Here is a 19,096-nt window from a genome sequence, read left to right on the forward strand (position 1 = left end):
TACTCAATAAATTCAATATTACCACATTTATCACTAATTTATCAAAATAAGTTTTTTTGACCGGGGTTTGCATATCTTCTGTTTTTTTTTCTTATTCTTTTATCCATTGAAACTCGTTACTGGTTTCGCCAACGTTACAAGTTTTAAACTAAAAATCATGACTCTCTTTTCAACTTCAAAAATACCTTTAAATTTGTTTATGGAGATCATTCTCTCTCTCACATGACACATTTATTGTCATTCCTACTATTTATTCATTTCTTTCATACCGAATATCCATTACTCATCAAAACATCATTACTTCGAACCTATGTGTTTTTTTTATTATTTATTTTTATTTACGGGGGTTTACAAGGTTATTACGAGAAGATAATCTATGTAATTCCTCAACATGTGCTTGAACCGTCTAGCTTCCCTGTCTGCAATCTTGGTACTGCTGAAGTAGTATTTGCTCATAATCTGGTGGCAAATACTTGTATCGCAAAAGTCGTCTCATCTTTGACCATGTTTGTACCATCCCTTTCCTCTGCCTTATCCTTGTGAGTTGTAGCTGTTCCCACCAAGTGGGGGCTCCTCCCATTAATCTATAGGCGACTAACTTTACCTTTTTATCTTCAGGGATCTCCATGTAATCGAAGAATCTCTCCACTACTGCCAACCAATCGAGAAACCCCTCAATCTGAAGTTGACCATTAAAGCTAGGCAAATCCATCTTCATCCGGAACGTCTGAGGTTCTCGCTCTCCTATATTTTGATGGCCCTGTCGATTATGCCTAAATATGCATTCAACATATTCTTCATCATCACTTAATTCTTCCTTATAGGCTAGCTGCCTACGTGGAATCGGATGGTGTTCACGAGCAGGGTCAATCCTCTCCCTATAATTCTGCGACCCCCCTCATCTTCACGCCGCTGATTATTTCCTCAATGCTTGCTGGGTTTCACGCTGGAAAGTTCTAAATTCTTCCCGTGTGATCACGCTGTCTTCACGATTTCCGCCATCAAGGGCTTCTCGTTCGTTTAGGGTGTTTGCCATTTGAACACCGATTAAACTTGCTCTAATACCAACTGAAGTAACGAAAGGCTAACAATGAAAAAGGGTCACCACACCTTTTCTCTGATTTGCTCGAATCCACAAGCAAGAGTAAAGTACTCGAATCCACGAGTAATAGAGTAACGTTTCTGAAAGAAAATTCTTATTCAAAATCAAGAGTGACTACAATGAGGGGGGGGGCTGCTAGTTTTTATTAGCTACCACCATAATGTTTTGAAAGTAAATGAGTATGAAAAGGCTATAAAGCCCTTAGAGGCTTAGAAGTAAGTATAAATGAATAAGGGGTATTGTAGTAATTGAACAATGAGTTCATAAATATAAATAGGAAGAGAAAAGAAGAAGAAGAAGAGAAAGCTGTGTTCTTGAGAGAAAACCATGAGAAAGAAGAAGAAGAAGAGAAAAGAGGGAAATTAGAAGGGAAATAGAAAGGAGTTGAAGAAAACAAGTTAAAAGGGTAAGATTTATGCTTTAATGTGTATAATATGTTTTCTTTAGCTTTAAATTTCTGTTTTGATTGAATGTTAGGGTTTTGAAAATTTATGTTTTGGGTTTATTGATGAATTAATTTGAATGTTATAGGGTTCTTTGTTGTGGGTAATTGATTGTTTAATTGATTTTGAGAGATTGTAGGTAAAGATGATGATTTTGAGTTATGATTTGTGTAAATGGTGAATTTTGAGTTATAAATCTGGAAATAACAGTAGGTTTTCTGTTGAAATTCTGGGTTTGAGGTTGAAGATGACAAAATTTCGGTTTGGTCCCTCAATTTGTGAAAATTCCAGTTTAGTCCCCAAACTTTGGAAAAGTTACAGATTGGTCCCTGGAGCATATTCCGAGATTCTGAACAGAATAAAATATGAATTATGGGCAGAATTCGAGTATATTTATGAATTTTTAACACTTTCAATTTGGTCCTCCAATTTGACAAAAAATACCTGGAGCATAATGAGATATTCTGGATGGAATTGAGGATTAATTATGGTCAGAATTTTAGTATAGTCATGGATTTATGACAATTTTAATTTGGTCCTCCAATTTGACAAAGTTACAATTTGACCCTTAAAAATATGATAAAATTCAGATTGGTCCCTAGCTGTAATATTAGATTTTGCAGATTGATTTGATGAATAATTGAGGGTTATTTAGTGAATTATTACCAATTTTATTATTTGTTTTATTATGGACTAGATTTCGAGAAAACCGTTAAATTTTGGGTTTTTGGGAAAATAACTAGTTTAGTCTAAAAACATATAGGGTTATGGAATATACCCTTAGATAAGTGTATTAAATAGGTTATATGTTCTTTTGAGTCATTCTTGAATATGTCTCCTTTGTATTCAGATAATGTTGATATTCTACCGGCGGGACCTTAGTAGGATTTCCTTCGGTATCAGCTTTAAGTTCTGTTTGCTTTCGAGTCAGGTGAGTGAATAATTTTTCATATGCATGAGAAATATTATAAATATTTGAGTTGTTAATATGAATTGGATCGTGCTTCTTGATAATATATATGTTGATTATTATCCTTGTTACGATAAAGCATGATCAATTGTTGAATCTGAATTCTTGATATGAACCAATATATATTTTGAATTGACTTTTGAATTGATAGCTCCTCATTTGATTGATGTCATGAGTTGAGCCTTGAGATATGAATATGTCTGTTTGATTATGATTATGAACCTATAGTATGCCAGTCAGAATACCCATGCTAACAGGGTAATGTTAGTCTTCGTGCACATCGTATCTGAACCCTAGTTGGTCGGAGGAGTCATCAACCTGTGTGGACTGATAATCCCACAGTACGGAGCCTCATGCTCATTGCATTTTGATTTTCTGACGAGCTTTACCTTATGATATTTTTGTTATGACCTATTTGAGAAACCTTCCTATAAGAACCTAGAACCATAATTGTGTATATATTCATCATTGTTATATTATCTCGTGTGTGTGTATATTGAACATTATCTACTCACTGAGTTGTTGAACTCACCCTCTCATTATTTATCTTTTCAGGCTTATAGCTTGTTAGCAGGTTATTTTTGTTGAACCTTCCGAACCTATGAATTTATATGAACTCTTGTATTAAGACAATCAAATTTTATTATGACGTTTATTTTGTTATTAGTGCTGCGTATAACTCTGATTGAGTTATTTAATAGATAAGTTTGTATGTAAGTTTGGGTTCGTATAGTTATAGAACCTTGGAGGGAAACCTTGCCTATGTGCCGGTCATGGATCCAGGATTTGGGTCTTGACAACCACCCTAATTCTAATAAGAGAATCACTTACGGAAATAAATAGCAACATAAGGGAAAGCAGGAAAATTCCTACTAGAGACGTAAATTAAAGTCCTAAACTTAAGCAACAGAAAATAGGAAAATAGGGATCCCAATATAGGAGCCTATGTTGAATAAGGAAAGAGTGGCTGGCAATTGTTTCATGGCAGTATTTTTAGTTTAGGACTTTCCTTCCGCGAGCTGTTCTGCATCACAAGGAGTAGGAGTACTGGTAGGATTTAGTCCTCTGATGAATAATAGCATTAGACCTTTGATCCGTACGAGGAGGGGTCTCATGATTAACATTAGACCTCTGATTGTCCTTAACAGGCCTCTCTTGATTTGGGTCGGTGAGCTGATCAGCACTTGTTACTTGAGGTGCTTGGCTATTTCGACTGGTATCACATCCTGCATAGGAGGGATATCCATGAATTTCAGTGTGAGCTGAATTGCCCGATTGATTTGCCGTGCCCATACTTGGAAGGTGAATCCCATTCCTGTCATTCACTTCGATATGGGATGTGAAGTCCCTTTGATTGAAAATGCTAAACAAATGTCGAATTTTACTCCATATTGAAGTTGTGGAGTCAGAGGGTCTCAAGACTAGTCTCCCCTCCTGATGAACAAACATCACTATGAAGATAATGAGAGCTGAAAGTGCAGCTATTCCAGCAATTATAAATAATCCCCAGAAACTCTTGATACTAAGGGTATTAGATGAAACGGAGGTGCCGGAATCTGGACAACTAGTTTGATTGGCAAACCATTTATCCTGGGTTTCCTTCATCTTATCTCCCCCAATCATATTCAAAATCGCCCTTGATATGTCAGGTACAAGAGGAGAACCTTTAGGGAAGACCTGAAATTCACAAAACAAAAAATGGTTCTATTAAACTGTAGACTAATAAGCTATAGAGGAAAGTGGAAATAGAAAGATGGGAAAATGAGCTTACAAAACCAAAACCGCCGGTTTTGAATGTAGCATCAATCATGGTATATTTGGAGCAATATTTTGACAGAAATACTTTTATAAATGACACTTCATCAAAAGCAGCAGCAATACCACCATATCCACTTCCTTTGGAGAAGAGTTCGTGGCATTCTTCTGGAGAATTATACGCCAAGATCTTGGACTTGTCGAACCCCAAGCCTAACAAGATTCCTAGAACAAAAGAACCCTTCTGGTAGCCCACGTACTCCCCCTTGTTAACGAGCTCATTTACATCAGTAACTTTTAGCTGCTGGATTGTAAGCAGGCTAGATAAACTGGCGGTGTAACTCTGTGTGAGGATCAGCACAACAAAACACCATATGATTACCACTACTCTAGACAAGTTGCTAACCACTCTCTCCCCTGTAAATTGATAAAATTAAAGTCAATTCGGTGTTTATATATATATTTAAGTGTTTCAACAGGAGAAGAGAAATTACGTTGTGCGAACACCATTGTTGAGAAGGAAAACCAGAAGATAGTGCCAGCTTGATGTGAAGCAGGTCCTCGAAAATCTCCATTTATTCTGTGCTCAAGAACCCAGACAACAAATCCAATGAAAACAAAGAATAAAAGACTGCTCACCCAAAGGTCCCATGTCAAGGGTTTCCAGAAGAACCAAGCATTTTCGATGTTGTGACTTTCTATAGGAACAATAACGGAGACACCGCTATCCATGAAAGGCAAAGTAAAGTCGACGTACAAGGATCTGCTGTCGAGAATGGTTATGTCTCCAACCACAGCATCAAAATTCTGTTGGTTGTAAACTAAAATACATAAGAAAGAATATCTCAAAAAAAAAAAAAAAAAAACAGGCATCAATGTGTATGATATTCCAATATCAAAAACATAGAATAAGTGCAGCAAAAGATTAAATTAAGTTTTACCTTTAAGTACACTTGATAGACCAGATCATCGTAAGTTCCAGCAGCCTTGCCATCAGGCTTGTCAAAGGGGACATACTCATAAGGCAAAACATAAGGCAATCTTTCGACGATAGTAGTAAAAATCTCTATGCAGAGTCCGGTGACTATTGTCATGTTAGAACTAGGATATCTTTTGACGTCCACAAACTGTCTTAAGCTAGACTTCACCGGTACTCCTATTCTCAACCCCTTTTTAATTGTGGGAATCCCCCATCCCTTGGGAATAGCAGTTGTGTCCCCTGGGAAAATTACGGTTGAAATACCGGACACAGAAGTTGAATCTGTACCATTACTAGGAACCAATTGTTTCACAAGTCCTTTTGGTGTCCAGAATCCAATCTCTCTTCCTCCATTTCCATTCACATTAACTATCTGGAAAGCTGGAGATTGCAACTGCCCATCAACGAAATGGTAATCTCCTGTTAGGCCTTTGAAACTAGTGTTTGATAAAGCTTGAAGAAGGCTTGGACCATTTAAAGAGACACCAAGAGATGAAAGATCCGTTGATGAACTGCTAGAAACATTTGCCTTTCGGAAGCCAAGATTTGTAGTTCCAGCTTTCTCAACTGCCAAGGCCAAAGCCGTGGCAGCATCATAGCCCCGTAGTCCGTAAATGTTCAACTCAGCATCAATAATATATGGATTATCTTGTTGGAATTTCCTTTTCCACCGAACTCGAAAATCTTGGATCTCCTTTGTACTTGGAACATAAGGCTTAACACCCAGTACTCCTTGTATTGTCTCAGTAACAGAAGGATTTGGTGAACTCAACAAATCAGCTGTCAGACCATCAGTCATGATCCAAACACAGCCTTCACTCATCATACCAATCTCTTTTGCCTTGGCGAAAAACCGAGTACCAAGAGAGCGATACATGTGCACAATGAAAACTCTAGTTTGCATTCCCATCAACTTATAAAGCTCCTCAACAATTTGTTCATCAGTGGCCGATGGAGAAATGACACTCCGGTAGGGAACACGAGCATCCACTGCTTGCAAAGCATCAATTAAATAAGGTATGATTCCCTCTCCATACACGTTGTCCACGTAGATGGGTACTGCTTCTCTCCATTTGAAGGCTTGAACCAATGCACTTATTGCATTCACTTGAGTTGAGTCATTAAGTGTAGCTCGAAAAAAATAGGTACTCCTAATGGAAGTAAGAGAAGGACTTGTTGCCGAAAATGACAGTATGGGCACCCGAGCTTTTTCTCCAAGGTCAATAACAAAGTTGGCTTGCATTGATGTTGTTGGCCCTAAGATTGCTTGGACTTCCACATTTTTTATCAAGTCCAGGGCTGTGTTTTGATAGAGCATAAGAAAAATTAAGAACATGCAATAATCTTTCACAATCAATGGAGATCAATGGGAAAAACCAATGACAAAATGGCAGTTTTGCAGCAGAGAAAGACCGTGCAATTATCAAACTTTCTTAAGAACTCAGTTTCAATTATAAAAAAAGGTGGTTATAAAAAAAGGTCGATTTACAGTTATGTCTTTGGATTTGTAAGCTCTTATCTTTTCCTCTGCCCCCCTCACCACAAATCAAGAAAACACATGACAACCGAAAATTGTTAGAAGATGATGGTAGTTTAGGAGGTAGTTTAAAGGTGTTAATGATTAAGGATTGAAATGAAAATAGTTTGATAGTTAAGATGTTTAGTTGTAGTGGTTTGGTAAAAGTACTTAGTTTATAGTTTGGATTCTTTAGAAATGATTGAAGAATGTGGGACAACCAAAGCAAAACTTTGTGAATAGAACTTACAACATACTAGGCAGCAGAGGAGAGTTTTAAGACTTTAGATTTTAAGATTAGCATAGTTGTTTTGGCTTGGTTTACAAATGATCGTTGCGTGGCTATTTATAGCCTTCTTAACCGACCTAAATGTAACAATCTAGACAATGTTTACTATAGCACACCATACAATTTGCTGAAAATTTTGCCTTTCCTAGAACAATTCTAGAGTACTTTGAATTGTGGACTCTCTGACTTTCCTAGAATTATCCTAACTTAGCTTTGCACCAACTTGTAGTTTGCTTACAATAGCACACCATACAATTTGCTGAAAAGATCTTGATTATTTGCTACGTAATAATAAGTATAGTGATTCATGATTGGAGCATACTGATGATAACATCAAGTTTTAAAAGGTGAGAGTGAGAGAGGGGACCTGCTGCAGCTGCACCAACAACATCTTTCATGGAGTCCCTGGTGTTGAGGACAAGTCTGGTTTTGTAGTCACCATGAGTGGCATAAAAGTCAGAGAGGGCCATTTCGATGCAACTCAACGCAATTCTGCCATCCAAATCACTGTCCAGGTCAAGAACCACACCAACACTCACTGGGATAGATGTGTTTTCAGCCATTCCCATTCCTGTGAACAGAATCTTTACACAAAAAAGGAAGGAGAGAACAGCCTTTGAATTGTTTTTCTTCATCTTATTGTCCACTCATGGTGGTGCTGATTCTAGTTTAGTTAATATTTTTTGTTTACGCTTGGAAGGAAAGATCCCTCATTTATAAAGCTGTGGATCTTGAAAAGGGTAGATATGTGCAGCCTAGAAGCGTTTGAGAGTAATACGCGGGGAGGGCCAAACTGTACTGGTTTTAACAAAGAAAAGAGCAATTTACTCCCTGTTATTGCTAGGAAATTCATGATTTGGAAGAGTCAAGTAAACCATATTAATAAAGTTTTTCGCTACATAAGACTTGGACCTGATCAGGCGAGACAATATTATATTGATAAAAAGGTATTTCCCAGATTTAAACCAACATCATCAAATATATTTAATTGTCATGATACCGTGAACCCGAAGGTGGTGTTATGTATGGACACAAAATGGTTGTTGGCAGCCGGCTGTATGGTGAAAGTCATGAATGGTTGCTGAACATTAAGATACTGTTTGGTAATGCGGTAGCGGTAATAGTAGAAAGCAAATATTGAAAATCAGTGTTTGGTTATTGTAAATCACATTTTTTTTTACATGGGTCCCATCTAAAAACTGAGGTCGAAACTCAGTTTATAAGAAGTAAGTTTTATCTGCTTCTCCTGCATTCTTCTCCTGCTCTTGCATGCGTTCTTCTCCTGTGGAGAGTGAACTCTCCACTGTTCACTTAAGTGAACAGTGGAGAATGAATTTAATTCACTCTCCACTATTCACGTGAACAGTGGAGATCGGACCCGGTTCAAAGCTATAAAAATACATTGAACCAGGTCCGATCCAGTAAAAAAAATGTATTTGTAATTGTGTTTTATTCGAAAAACTAGTGTTTCACATTATTTAATAACACTATATAAATTAGAAGGAGATCACTTGATGATGTAATATTTGTAGAATTTGATCGCAATCCCAATTTTATTTCTGATAATATTTTAGATAGTTTAATAGAATAATAAAAAATATTTTATATTAAGTATTATTCATTTCATAATGTAATAGCGGTAGTTAAATATTTAATATTTAAATTAAAAACTATTAATATTAATATATATATATTTTTAAAATTATTTTATAACCTCAATTTGAAAAGCATTATTAACCAAACACATTAAACTACTTTTTGTTCGACCTCAATTTCAACCACAGTTTTAACCAAACATCTATTTTTTCAAATTAACCTCAACTAAAAGTACTTTTTATAAAACAACTTTTTTCAAACCACAATCACAACAGCTACCGCAATACCAAAAACACTCTAACACTACGGCTGCGGCTGCGGCAGGAAGCAAAAGCTGAATTTAAGTGTTTGGTTGATGCAAACTGCATATTTTTTTCACATGGGTCCCACCTAATAACTGAGGTCGAACCTCAGCTCATGAAAAGTGGCAGGTTCCATGATAATGAGAGATTTTACTGAAAATCTAAAGAAACATTGGAATGTGTCGAAATGGGCACAAGAAATTTGTAAGTTGAATATATTTATAAACTAAAATTGGACCGAAATCATGACGAGTTTGACAACTTATATGGAAAAGCCATAATGGGTATAATAGATGTTGGGATTGAAATTGATATAAAGAGATAGAGTAAGAGGGAGAGAAATCACATGGTAGATATTATAATGAATTAAATGCGCTCGTGAGGTGAAACAAGACACAAAATGAAAATGTTGAATGATTCTAGGAAGGATGAATAGAGATGTAATAATGGAAGGATAGATGAGAATTTCAAGAAACTATGATTGCATATCGTTGAATATATGTTTAATTACTTGTGCATGTATTGTGTGATTTTCCTTTTATGCTATATTTATTATATACATTATGAAATTGCAGGTCCTTCAGATTCACGCCAGGAGTAGCGTTTTAGGTCCTCTAGTCTCCTTTTGTATGATTGAATAAGAAGATGAACATTAATGTATTTTGTCTTTAAGGAACTAAATGACTTAATATGTAATAGTATTCCTTTTACATTAAGTGTCGGACATAAAAATGTATTATTCTGTATTTGTAATCTTAATTTGTTTACTTGCAATTATTATGAATTATGTGTGTTAATGGGAAAGAAATGAGCATGTGAAATGTAAGGCATGTACCATGAATGATGTGTTGTTAAGGTTCTACATGATTATGATATGATTGAGAAATGAGTATAACTATACAGGATGATTGTCGATAACTTGGGACCTCCAGGTATAAAGGAAACTCTGCCGAAATTTCAGTGGAAATTTCGGCTAGTCTCGGATAAGTTCGGTGGATGAAAAAAAAATACCCATTTTTTTAAAAGTTAAGGCTCAAAGTTCTTTTATGAATGTACTAAATTAGAGGGTGTTACAGCAGTCATTCCGCACAGTCACCCGCCACATCACCTGATCAGGCAGCAATCCACGTCAGCAGCTGCCACGTCAGCCAGATTCCACGCAGCGCAGCCACGACATCACATGTGGGCCCTTCGTGCTTATGTGGATGCCATGTCATCATTTGGGTTTTGATCCGGTGCATTAGAGATATTGTTTCACGTGACACGCGGCTTTATCTGCGTCATCCATTGGTCCTAAAGTTTGATTGATCATATCTAAGCCATCCAAAGTCCGATTTGGGTGATTTTAGAGTCATTTCCAACATTTCTGGCCATTCCGGACACAACTGTGAAGTCAGATTCAACAAATTCAAACTCTAAAATTAGTGAAAATGGTAGATGAAATAAAGGTTGTTGGAATTGAAAAATTTGATGGGATAGTTTTTGGATATTGGAAAATGCAAATTGAAGACTATCTATATGGGAAGAAACTTCATCTTCCTCTGTTGGGGAGCAAACCAGAGAATATGCAAGATGAAGAATGGCTAATTCTTGATAGACAAGTTTTGGGCATCATCTGGCTATCCTTATCAAGAAGAGTTGCTCACAACGTTACAAAAGAAAAATCCACTGCAAGATTAATGGAAGCCTTGTCTGGGATGTATGAGAAGCCATCAGCAAATAATAAAGTGCACTTGATGAAAAATTTATTCAACGTGAAGATGACAGAAGACACCTCTGTTACACAACACCTCAACAACTTTAATACCATCACAAATCAATTGTCATATGTTGAGATTGAGTTTGATGATGAGATTCATGCACTTATTTTGCTAGCTTCACTTCCAAGCAGGTGGGAAGGTATGAGAACAGCCATGAGTAACTCAGCTGGAAAATCCAAACTAAAATATGATGACATCTGAGATTTGATTTTGGCTGAAGAAGTGCATAGAAAAGACTCTGGTGAAAATTCAGGTTCAACTCTCAACATCAACACTCGAGGGAGGAGACATGATAGAGGCTTATCTAGAGGCAGATCAAAATCAAGATACAGAAGTAAAAGCAAGTTTGGACCTAGAAAGCAGGTTGAATGTTGGAATTGTGGCAAACCTGGTCATTACATAAGAAGTTGCACAAAACCGAAAAAACCTGAAGCTGACTCTGTGAACACTACCACTGATGAGGTACAAGATGCTTTGATTCTTACTGTACAAAGTCCAATTGATGATTGGATTCTTGATTCTGGTGCTTCATTTCACTGTACACCACACCATGAAATGATGCAAAACTATGTTGTTGGAGATCACGGTGTAGCCTATCTGGCCGATGGATAACCAATGGATATTGTGGGTATAAGAGATGTGCAAATCAAGACAATGAATGGATCTATATGGAACTTACAAAATGTAAGACATGTTTTTGGATTAAAGAAGAAACTGATCTCCATTGGACAACTTGATGATAGTGGTCATTCAATCCTTTTTTCTGGAGGTATGTGGAAAGTATCGAAGCACTACCAGAAATTCGCTTAACACCAACGGCCTTACCAACGGAATACTTCTGTCGGTAATTTGAGGTCACAATTACCGACTAACTTTTTTTTGTCTGTCATTCCGCCGGTATATACTGACGAACACATTCGATCGGTATTTACCGATGGAATGATAGACGTAATATTCAGAATAAAAAAAGGTTGTTCGCTGTTATGGAGGTTTTTGCGGGTGATTTTACTGACGGAATCACCGAGGGATTCAAAACGGCAGCTCCGTACGGTGACGTGACCGATTCACCATTTGAAATGCCGACGGAATCACCGAGGGATTCAAACCAGAATCTCCGTACAGTGACGTGCCCTGTTTACCGTCAGAATGGCCGACGGACTCACAAATGGAATAATTCTATCGGTGAGTCTGTTGGTAAAAGTTAATATATGCCCACTCTGTCGACCTTCTCCTCCCCTATTTCTCCTTCTTCTTCCCCATCCCAACTCTCCCCTACTGCAATCAACTAGCCCCCCCCAAAAAAAAAATCTTCCTCTTCTCAGCACAACAAGTCATATTTCTTGAAGTTTTATGGTCACAACATCCGTGTTCTGATTTGCTGACGAATTTTATCAGTTTTTATAAGTAATTCTATCTTTTTAAATTTTAACATCTAAATGTCAATTTTATTGTTTTTTTAGTATATGTACATGTTTTATTGTTATTTCTCAAACAAACTTGTAGTATATGAATGTATAATTTTATACTTGTTATGGTTTGTTTTAGATTTTTTAAAATTGTATTTGTTTGTAAATTGTTGAAACTTTATTGAATTACCGAATTACATGTGTTGTTTTGAAATAATTAATAGCTTGTTTAACTGGTTCGTTTTAATTTTTATTAATGGTATTGCGGAGTTGTAATTTTCGTAAATTTATATGTATTAATTTGTATGATTGATAATGAGTATTTAATATTTATGAGAAGTTGTAATTGGTTTGTTGGATAATCTCAAGGTAAACTAATATTTTTGCAAATTTATTTACCTAACATAGTTAATTAATACATGTTGTCATCATAATTTTATAGAGGTTCGATAGAAGTCATGGATGATTGTTCATGGATGTATCGAGATTCACCCCAAGAATTGCGGAGGATGGATTATTGTAATGGGGTTCAGGGTTTTATTAATTTCGCAACATCTATTCCCAGAAATTTTACTGGAGGCGGTATTAGGTGTCCATACAAGAAGTGTCAAAATAAAAAGTATCTGCATCTAGATGTTGTAATGATGCATCTTCTACACAAAGGGTTTATGGAGAATTACCGGTGTTGGTATGCACATGGAGAAGTATTTGTTAGTAAGAAGAAAATGGGAGAAAGGGTGGTTGGGTCAACTTCTAGTGCTAGCAACGTGCATGAAGCGGCAAATGACAACACTAATCCTTACAGGAATATGGTTATGGATGCAATGAGAATGAATCAAGGTAATGTCAGTCAATGTCCAATCATAGAAGAAGAACCTAATGCAGATGCAACTAGGTTTTTTGATTTGTTGAAAGATTCTGATGAACCATTATGGGATGGCTGCACGAACCACAGTAAATTATCGGTCGTAGCACAGGTGTTCACCATCAAGTCAGATCACGGGTTGAGTGAGGCCGGGTATGACAAAATTATTGAATGGGCGAGAAGCATTTTACCTGAAGGGAACAGGCTGAAAGAGAACTTCTATGATGCGAAGTCCATGATGAAACCCCTCGGTTTAGGATACTAGAAAATTGACACGTGCCCTAACTTCTGCATGTTATAATACCTTGAAAATGTTGAGTTAACCGAGTTCATGACATGTGGGCATTCCCGTTACAAACCTAGAACTGGTAGGGGAAAGACTCTAGTGGCATATAAAAAACTTAGATACTTCCCAATCACACCTAGACTGCAAAGGTTATTCATGTCACCAAGGACTGCTGAGCACATGACATAAAACCAATCACATGATGCGGTTGATGGAGTGATGGTGCATCCTTCTAACGGCGAAGCTGGAAACACTTTAACAGTGTGCATCCTCACTTTTCAGCTGAATCAAGTAACGTGCGTCTTGGGTTGTGTACAGATGGATTCAACCCATTCGGGTCATTTGCTGCTCCTTATTCTTGTAGGCCGGTCAGTTTATAACTTGCCACCAGAAATGTGTATAAGGTCGGAGTTCATGTTTTTATCTACTGTCATACCCGGTCCAAGCAGCCTGGGCTGGAATATAGATGTTTGTCTTCAACCGTTAATTGATGAGTTGGCGCAGTTGTGGTCCCCTGGAGCTGTGACTTATGATATATCGAGGAAAAAAATTTTCCTTAATGAGGGCGGCTTTGATGTGGACTATCAATGATTTTCTAGCTTATGGAAAGATTTCTGGTTGGAGCACTGATTAGTACTTAAAGTGCATTTTTATCAAGATTTTATATCATCATTTTGCACTTAAAGTATCAATAACTCCTTAACTAAAGCATGTTTTATAATAACAAGTCTGATACTATAAGATGCCTTTAATTAATGTAAATGTTCATCTTAAATGCAGGCCTATCACATAAATGAAAAGATTGATTGATGAGTTTAAGTATTGAAATTGAAAGGACATAGAGAGGGTCAAACTTAGAAAAGAGATGTTGGTTCAGTCCAAACTACAACACTGTTCGGTCATTGGGTCATATCTGGAGCTATAGATCTTGGATTTAGGTATGCTCTATATGGATGGAAAGCTAAGACATAGGCCTAAAACTTTCATGCGGAGTCCAAGATTTAAAAAGGCCGTTTTCAAGTCCAAATTATAGCAACAACGGAGAAGTCCAAATCTGTCCTGCAACCCAGACACTATTTAATGTTCAGCCCATATCTCGAGTTATAGAAGTCCAAATGACCTCAACTTTTTTTTCCTGGAAAGCTGAGACAATGTCCTAGAACTTTCATAGTTTTAGTCTGTTTAAATTCTGACGTTATCAATGATGTTTTGTTCAGACAAGAAGATAAGGATTGTCACCAAGTCAAGATGTGGCCACCCACTCAAAAATTAGTCATCAAATCAATAGTTCCAAATTTTGGCCTATAAAAGGAGGCATTTGCCATGCATTTAGGCATCTTGGTTTTCAGATCAAGATCATGCTCTTGCTCTCTCTCTTTTTGTAATGCTTAAGTTTTGTTTATATTAATCTCTTGTTTATGCTTTTCATTTCCTTTCCTTTACTTAGTTAACTTATATCTTATTTATGTTCTTATCTTGTTTATTTATGTTTCTCTTCTTCATTATGTTTAGCTAAGTTTATTATGTCAAGGTGAAAAGGTTACACTAATGGTGTAAGAATAAGTATAGTATAAACTCAACATGGAATTTAATGTTTGATACTAACATGTTTTGTATTTGTTATCTTATTCACTCTTAATACTTTGCTTGTTAAATGATTAATCTAGATTTATGTTGTATAACCTTGGTACAACAAATACTTGGCACTTTCATAGCCCAAACCGTATGGTATAACCGACACCTGTGCTATGAAAAGAACTTGATTTGTTGTTAACATAAGTTATAATCATGAATATCTGATAACATTTACAAGTATTAACATTATTCAAATAAGATAACTAATGTAATCTTGTTAACAATTTATAATCTGATTGGAACCTCCTTTGTGTGTGGTTTCCAGTTGAGTAATAAGAGTTTATACTATACTTGTTTAAAATACCATTAGTGGATCCTCTAACCTTGACAATTGTTTTTTTTTTATCATTGTTTAATCCTTGTATCAATATCACATCTCAAAGCTCTCTTCAACTTATTATTATTATTATTATTTATAATTTATATAGTTAACCTCCCTATGGTTCGACCCCGGTCTTGCTAGGATATTTATTACTTCGACACTCCTACACTTGGGAGAAGACATCAACTTTTTAGTCGTGTCAATCACCCTATACATCCTAACTAACGTAAGTTGCTCATGTATGTTTTTAATGATAAAGGTGCCTAATGTACTTACACGCTAAGAGTTTACCTAAACTAGTATATGTGTGTTTGTTATTAAAAGAAAAAAGAACTAATACATAAGCTAGTTACCTAAACTAGTTTATGTGTGTTTGTTATTAAAGGTAAAAGAACTAATACCTAAGGCAATGATTTATGACCTAAGCTTGGTAACTAGAGGCCCAATCCTCAATTTTGAAACACGGGTGTTGGACTTGCAGGGATGGTGAGAAAATGAGAGAAATAAGACTATTCAACATTATATTAATTAAAACGGGCCCGAAAGCCACCACTCACACTCAATTGGACTATGTGAAGTCTCACTAATTCAACCCAAATTCATTTGCCATACCAAACAAAAGATATCCCAAAACAAGAACACATCAATAAATTCAACACACATGATCATGGAAAATTTAAATTCACACAACGAAAGGATTATTATTATTAATTAATTTATTTATTTGGTAAATTGTTTTTATAAAAACAAAACATCTTAAAAACATTTTAAACACAATAATATGGTGCATTAAACAATTCCATTATCAACCAATCAACACTCTAGAATAATGCCCGGTTCATTTATCCTAGGTGAGTCAATGAATAATGAAACTATTAATACACAAAATTAATGCAAGGAAGAGAACATTTGAGAAATACTTTAAAGACAATAATATAATGTATTAAACAATTTTATTATCCACCAATTGACACTCTATGACAACTCTTAATGATGATTTATTTATCATAGGTAGGTCGATGAGTGATAAAACTATTAATACTCAAAATTATTTCAAATAACATAATATTTCAAAAATATTTTGAATACAATAACGTAATATATTAAGCAATTCCATTACTCACCAATCAATATTTTAGGACAATGTCTAGTGACAATTTATTTATCTTAGGCAAGTCTATGAATAATAAAACTGCTAATACACCATAACATTGCAAAAGAGGAAAAACATTTCAAAGATATTTTGAATACAATAAACTAATGTATTAAACAATTTTGTTACTCATAAATCAACACTTTATGACAATGCCCAATTACGGTTGATTTATCCTTATGGGTCTGAAAATAATAAAACCATTAACACAACATAAAATTACAAAAAAAAGAAGATATTTCAAAGATATTTTTGAATACAATAAGGTAATACATTAAACAGTTTTATTACCATAATTCAATACTTTAGGAGCTAGAAGTAATAGCCGGAGTATGCTAATGATTTCTCATGCTTTGGAATATGTTTTTGTTTTTGGTGACACTAACTTATTTACTCTATGCTAAGAATACATACTTTATGTAATAGAATTCTTCTTTCTATTAATAAAGTCTATATTTTGCCTTCGCTTGTGTCTTATCACCTGATTTTTCATGTTATGATTGTGTTTTGAGGTTTACTTATCCCTCTTTTTCCATGTGAACAATCATATTGGCTCGAATAGCTTTAAAGGATGATGTGACTATACTCAGAATAATTTTCAAGTTGCCTATGTACCTTCATGGATAAAGGATCAAGTCACAACGTAATTCAAAAGATTTTTTTTTGTCAAAGAGTTTTTTTTTTGCGTGACTGTACTCGAAACGAATTTCAAGTTGCCTACGTACCTTTGTGGATAAAGGATCAAGTCATACCGTAGTTCAATTTTGTTTGTTTGTTTTTTTTGTGCCTTTCACAGTTTTAGCTCGTGCGGGCCAGGAGCTACATCAGATTTCAAGCATAGTATCTTTTCAGGAATTTGCCGTTGATAGGCCCAATCCTCATTCCATTCTCATCGACAATTTTGTAAGTTTCATTGGTGTAGACTTTTTGGACCGCTTAAGGGCCATCCTATTTAAGAGTAATTTGTTGCCCCCGTCTTGACAATACTTAAAAATTGGTGGAGCGTTGAGGAGATGATACCATTTTCATGTATCCATCGTCGTCCAAGTAGCATATTATAAGTAGTTTTGGCATCTATGACATGGAAAAATGCATTGAACTTCATATCTTCCATGTGTTGCAAGCCTTATCTTTCCTATGGTGTTTTGCCCTCATTGATTAAAACCTTGAATCATCAGATGACTTGGGAAGAGTTCATCCATAGGAATCCCTAGCTCTTTCATAATCTTAAGAGGTAGTATATTGACCGCCGAGCCATCATCTATCAAGATACGATTCATCATCTTTTCATCAACATATCCTTTAATGAACAACGACTGATTGTGGAGTTTTGATCCAAACAACAAGTCTTCATTGTTGAAGGATATCTCTATTGTGCATACTTCGTGAGACAAGTTTGAAGAGTCATCATGATTTTCCTTCATGACAGGTTTAGTATGAGTTTTCTCTTCATCAATATGATAGCAAGCAACAAGTACATTTTCAATTCTTCTCATTTCTATTAGCATGTACTCATTCAGTGTAACATGCTTTCTTAGACTTTGAGTTGAAAAACCCTCATTTCTGACTGGTATGGACTTTCGTTGAATCTTTCGGTATGTCGGCTCAATTAGCTTCCTCACCATTGAGATCCTCATTCTAGTTGGCTTTGTCATCTGCATGCGCCTCTTCCTTCCTCTTCTATGCATGACTAAAGTCCATCCTTCGTTATAATAATTTTCATTTGAATCAGGTTTTGAGTTGTCAACATGAGGTACGAGGGCTATACATGGAGTTTGACTTGAGGATGCAATGAAGCTCGTATGCAAAATGATGCCAAGCTCTATAGGTTCAAAGGAGCCAAAACATATTGTAGGGAGTAACTAGCGTGGTCCTAATTGACCATGGTTGTGATATTAGAGGCTGCTACTTCATCATCAAAAACGATATCCCCATTCTCGTGTAGCCTCATGATCTTATCTTTCAGCACAAAGCACTTCTCTACGGGATGACTGATCAAGCGATGGTATTTGCAGTAGTTTGGATTGTCCATTTGGTTTGCTTCATCGGGGCATTTCACCTCCGTTAACTCAATGATATTTGCCTCAAGCAAATCATCCAGCATCCTAGATATGTCTGAGTCGGGGAATGGATACACCTTTTCTTGTCGCTCTTTCAGGGATGGTTTCTTTCTTTCACCTTTTTGAAAAGTAGCTGGTGTCGCCCGATCATTCCTCTTAACTCCAGTTGGTACCCTTGTGGTAGTCGAGTTAACTACTAAAGATTGCTTTCCCTTGACCTTTGCAGTGCTCTTTTCAAATCTATGACCTTCAAGCTTATTTCTCATTGGCTCTTGCATAGGTAATGATGAGCTTTCAGCCGTCGCAATGCTAAGTTCCATGTCGTGTGCTTGAGTAGCCAATTCTTCAAAAGACTTTGGTTTGATACCTTGTAAAATATAGTGTAGTCCCCAATGCATCCCTTGAATACACATGTCTAGCGCAGAAGTTTCGGTGAGCCGATCTCTACAGTTGAGGCTAAGGTTTCTCCACCGATGAATGTAGTCGATGACAAGCTCTTCCTTCCATTGACGTGCATTAGTGAGTTCAATCATGCTAACCACACGACGAGTGCTGTAAAAGCGGTTAAGAAACTCGCGCTCCAGTTGCTCCCAAGTATCGATCAAGCCAGACTCCAAGTTGTTGCGATGTCGCGGTCGCACAAATTAATTACCCTAG

The 19,096-nt window shown here is 36.2% G+C and overlaps 1 protein-coding gene across 1 annotated transcript; it reads right to left on the bottom strand.

Annotated features, from left to right (window-relative positions):
* Positions 1-3,363: 3,363 nt before the first annotated feature.
* Positions 3,364-7,842, bottom strand: LOC18107530 (glutamate receptor 2.8). Its single transcript, XM_006371723.3, has 5 exons — positions 7,422-7,842; positions 5,212-6,548; positions 4,765-5,077; positions 4,287-4,687; positions 3,364-4,192 (listed from the first exon to the last, which is right to left on the bottom strand). Exons 1-5 carry the CDS (start codon positions 7,687-7,689, stop codon positions 3,545-3,547), a joined length of 2,967 nt encoding a protein of 988 aa, XP_006371785.2. The 5' UTR covers positions 7,690-7,842; the 3' UTR covers positions 3,364-3,544.
* Positions 7,843-19,096: the final 11,254 nt, after the last annotated feature.

Source organism: Populus trichocarpa, chromosome 18 (assembly GCF_000002775.5).
Source record: "Populus trichocarpa isolate Nisqually-1 chromosome 18, P.trichocarpa_v4.1, whole genome shotgun sequence".
Lineage (NCBI taxonomy): Eukaryota > Viridiplantae > Streptophyta > Magnoliopsida > Malpighiales > Salicaceae > Populus > Populus trichocarpa.

What these genes read in the sequence shown, in the direction of transcription:
- LOC18107530 (XM_006371723.3), bottom strand. Translation starts at nt 7,689, where the DNA reads ATGAAGAAAAACAATTCAAAGGCTGTTCTCTCCTTCCTTTTTTGTGTA. An exon ending in TGTTGGTGCAGCTGCAGCAG is followed by an intron (nt 6,549 to 7,421) that starts GTCCCCTCTCTC and finishes ATCAAAACACAG; the next exon opens with CCCTGGACTTGATAAAAAAT. An exon ending in AACAATGGTGTTCGCACAAC is followed by an intron (nt 4,688 to 4,764) that starts GTAATTTCTCTT and finishes ATCAATTTACAG; the next exon opens with GGGAGAGAGTGGTTAGCAAC.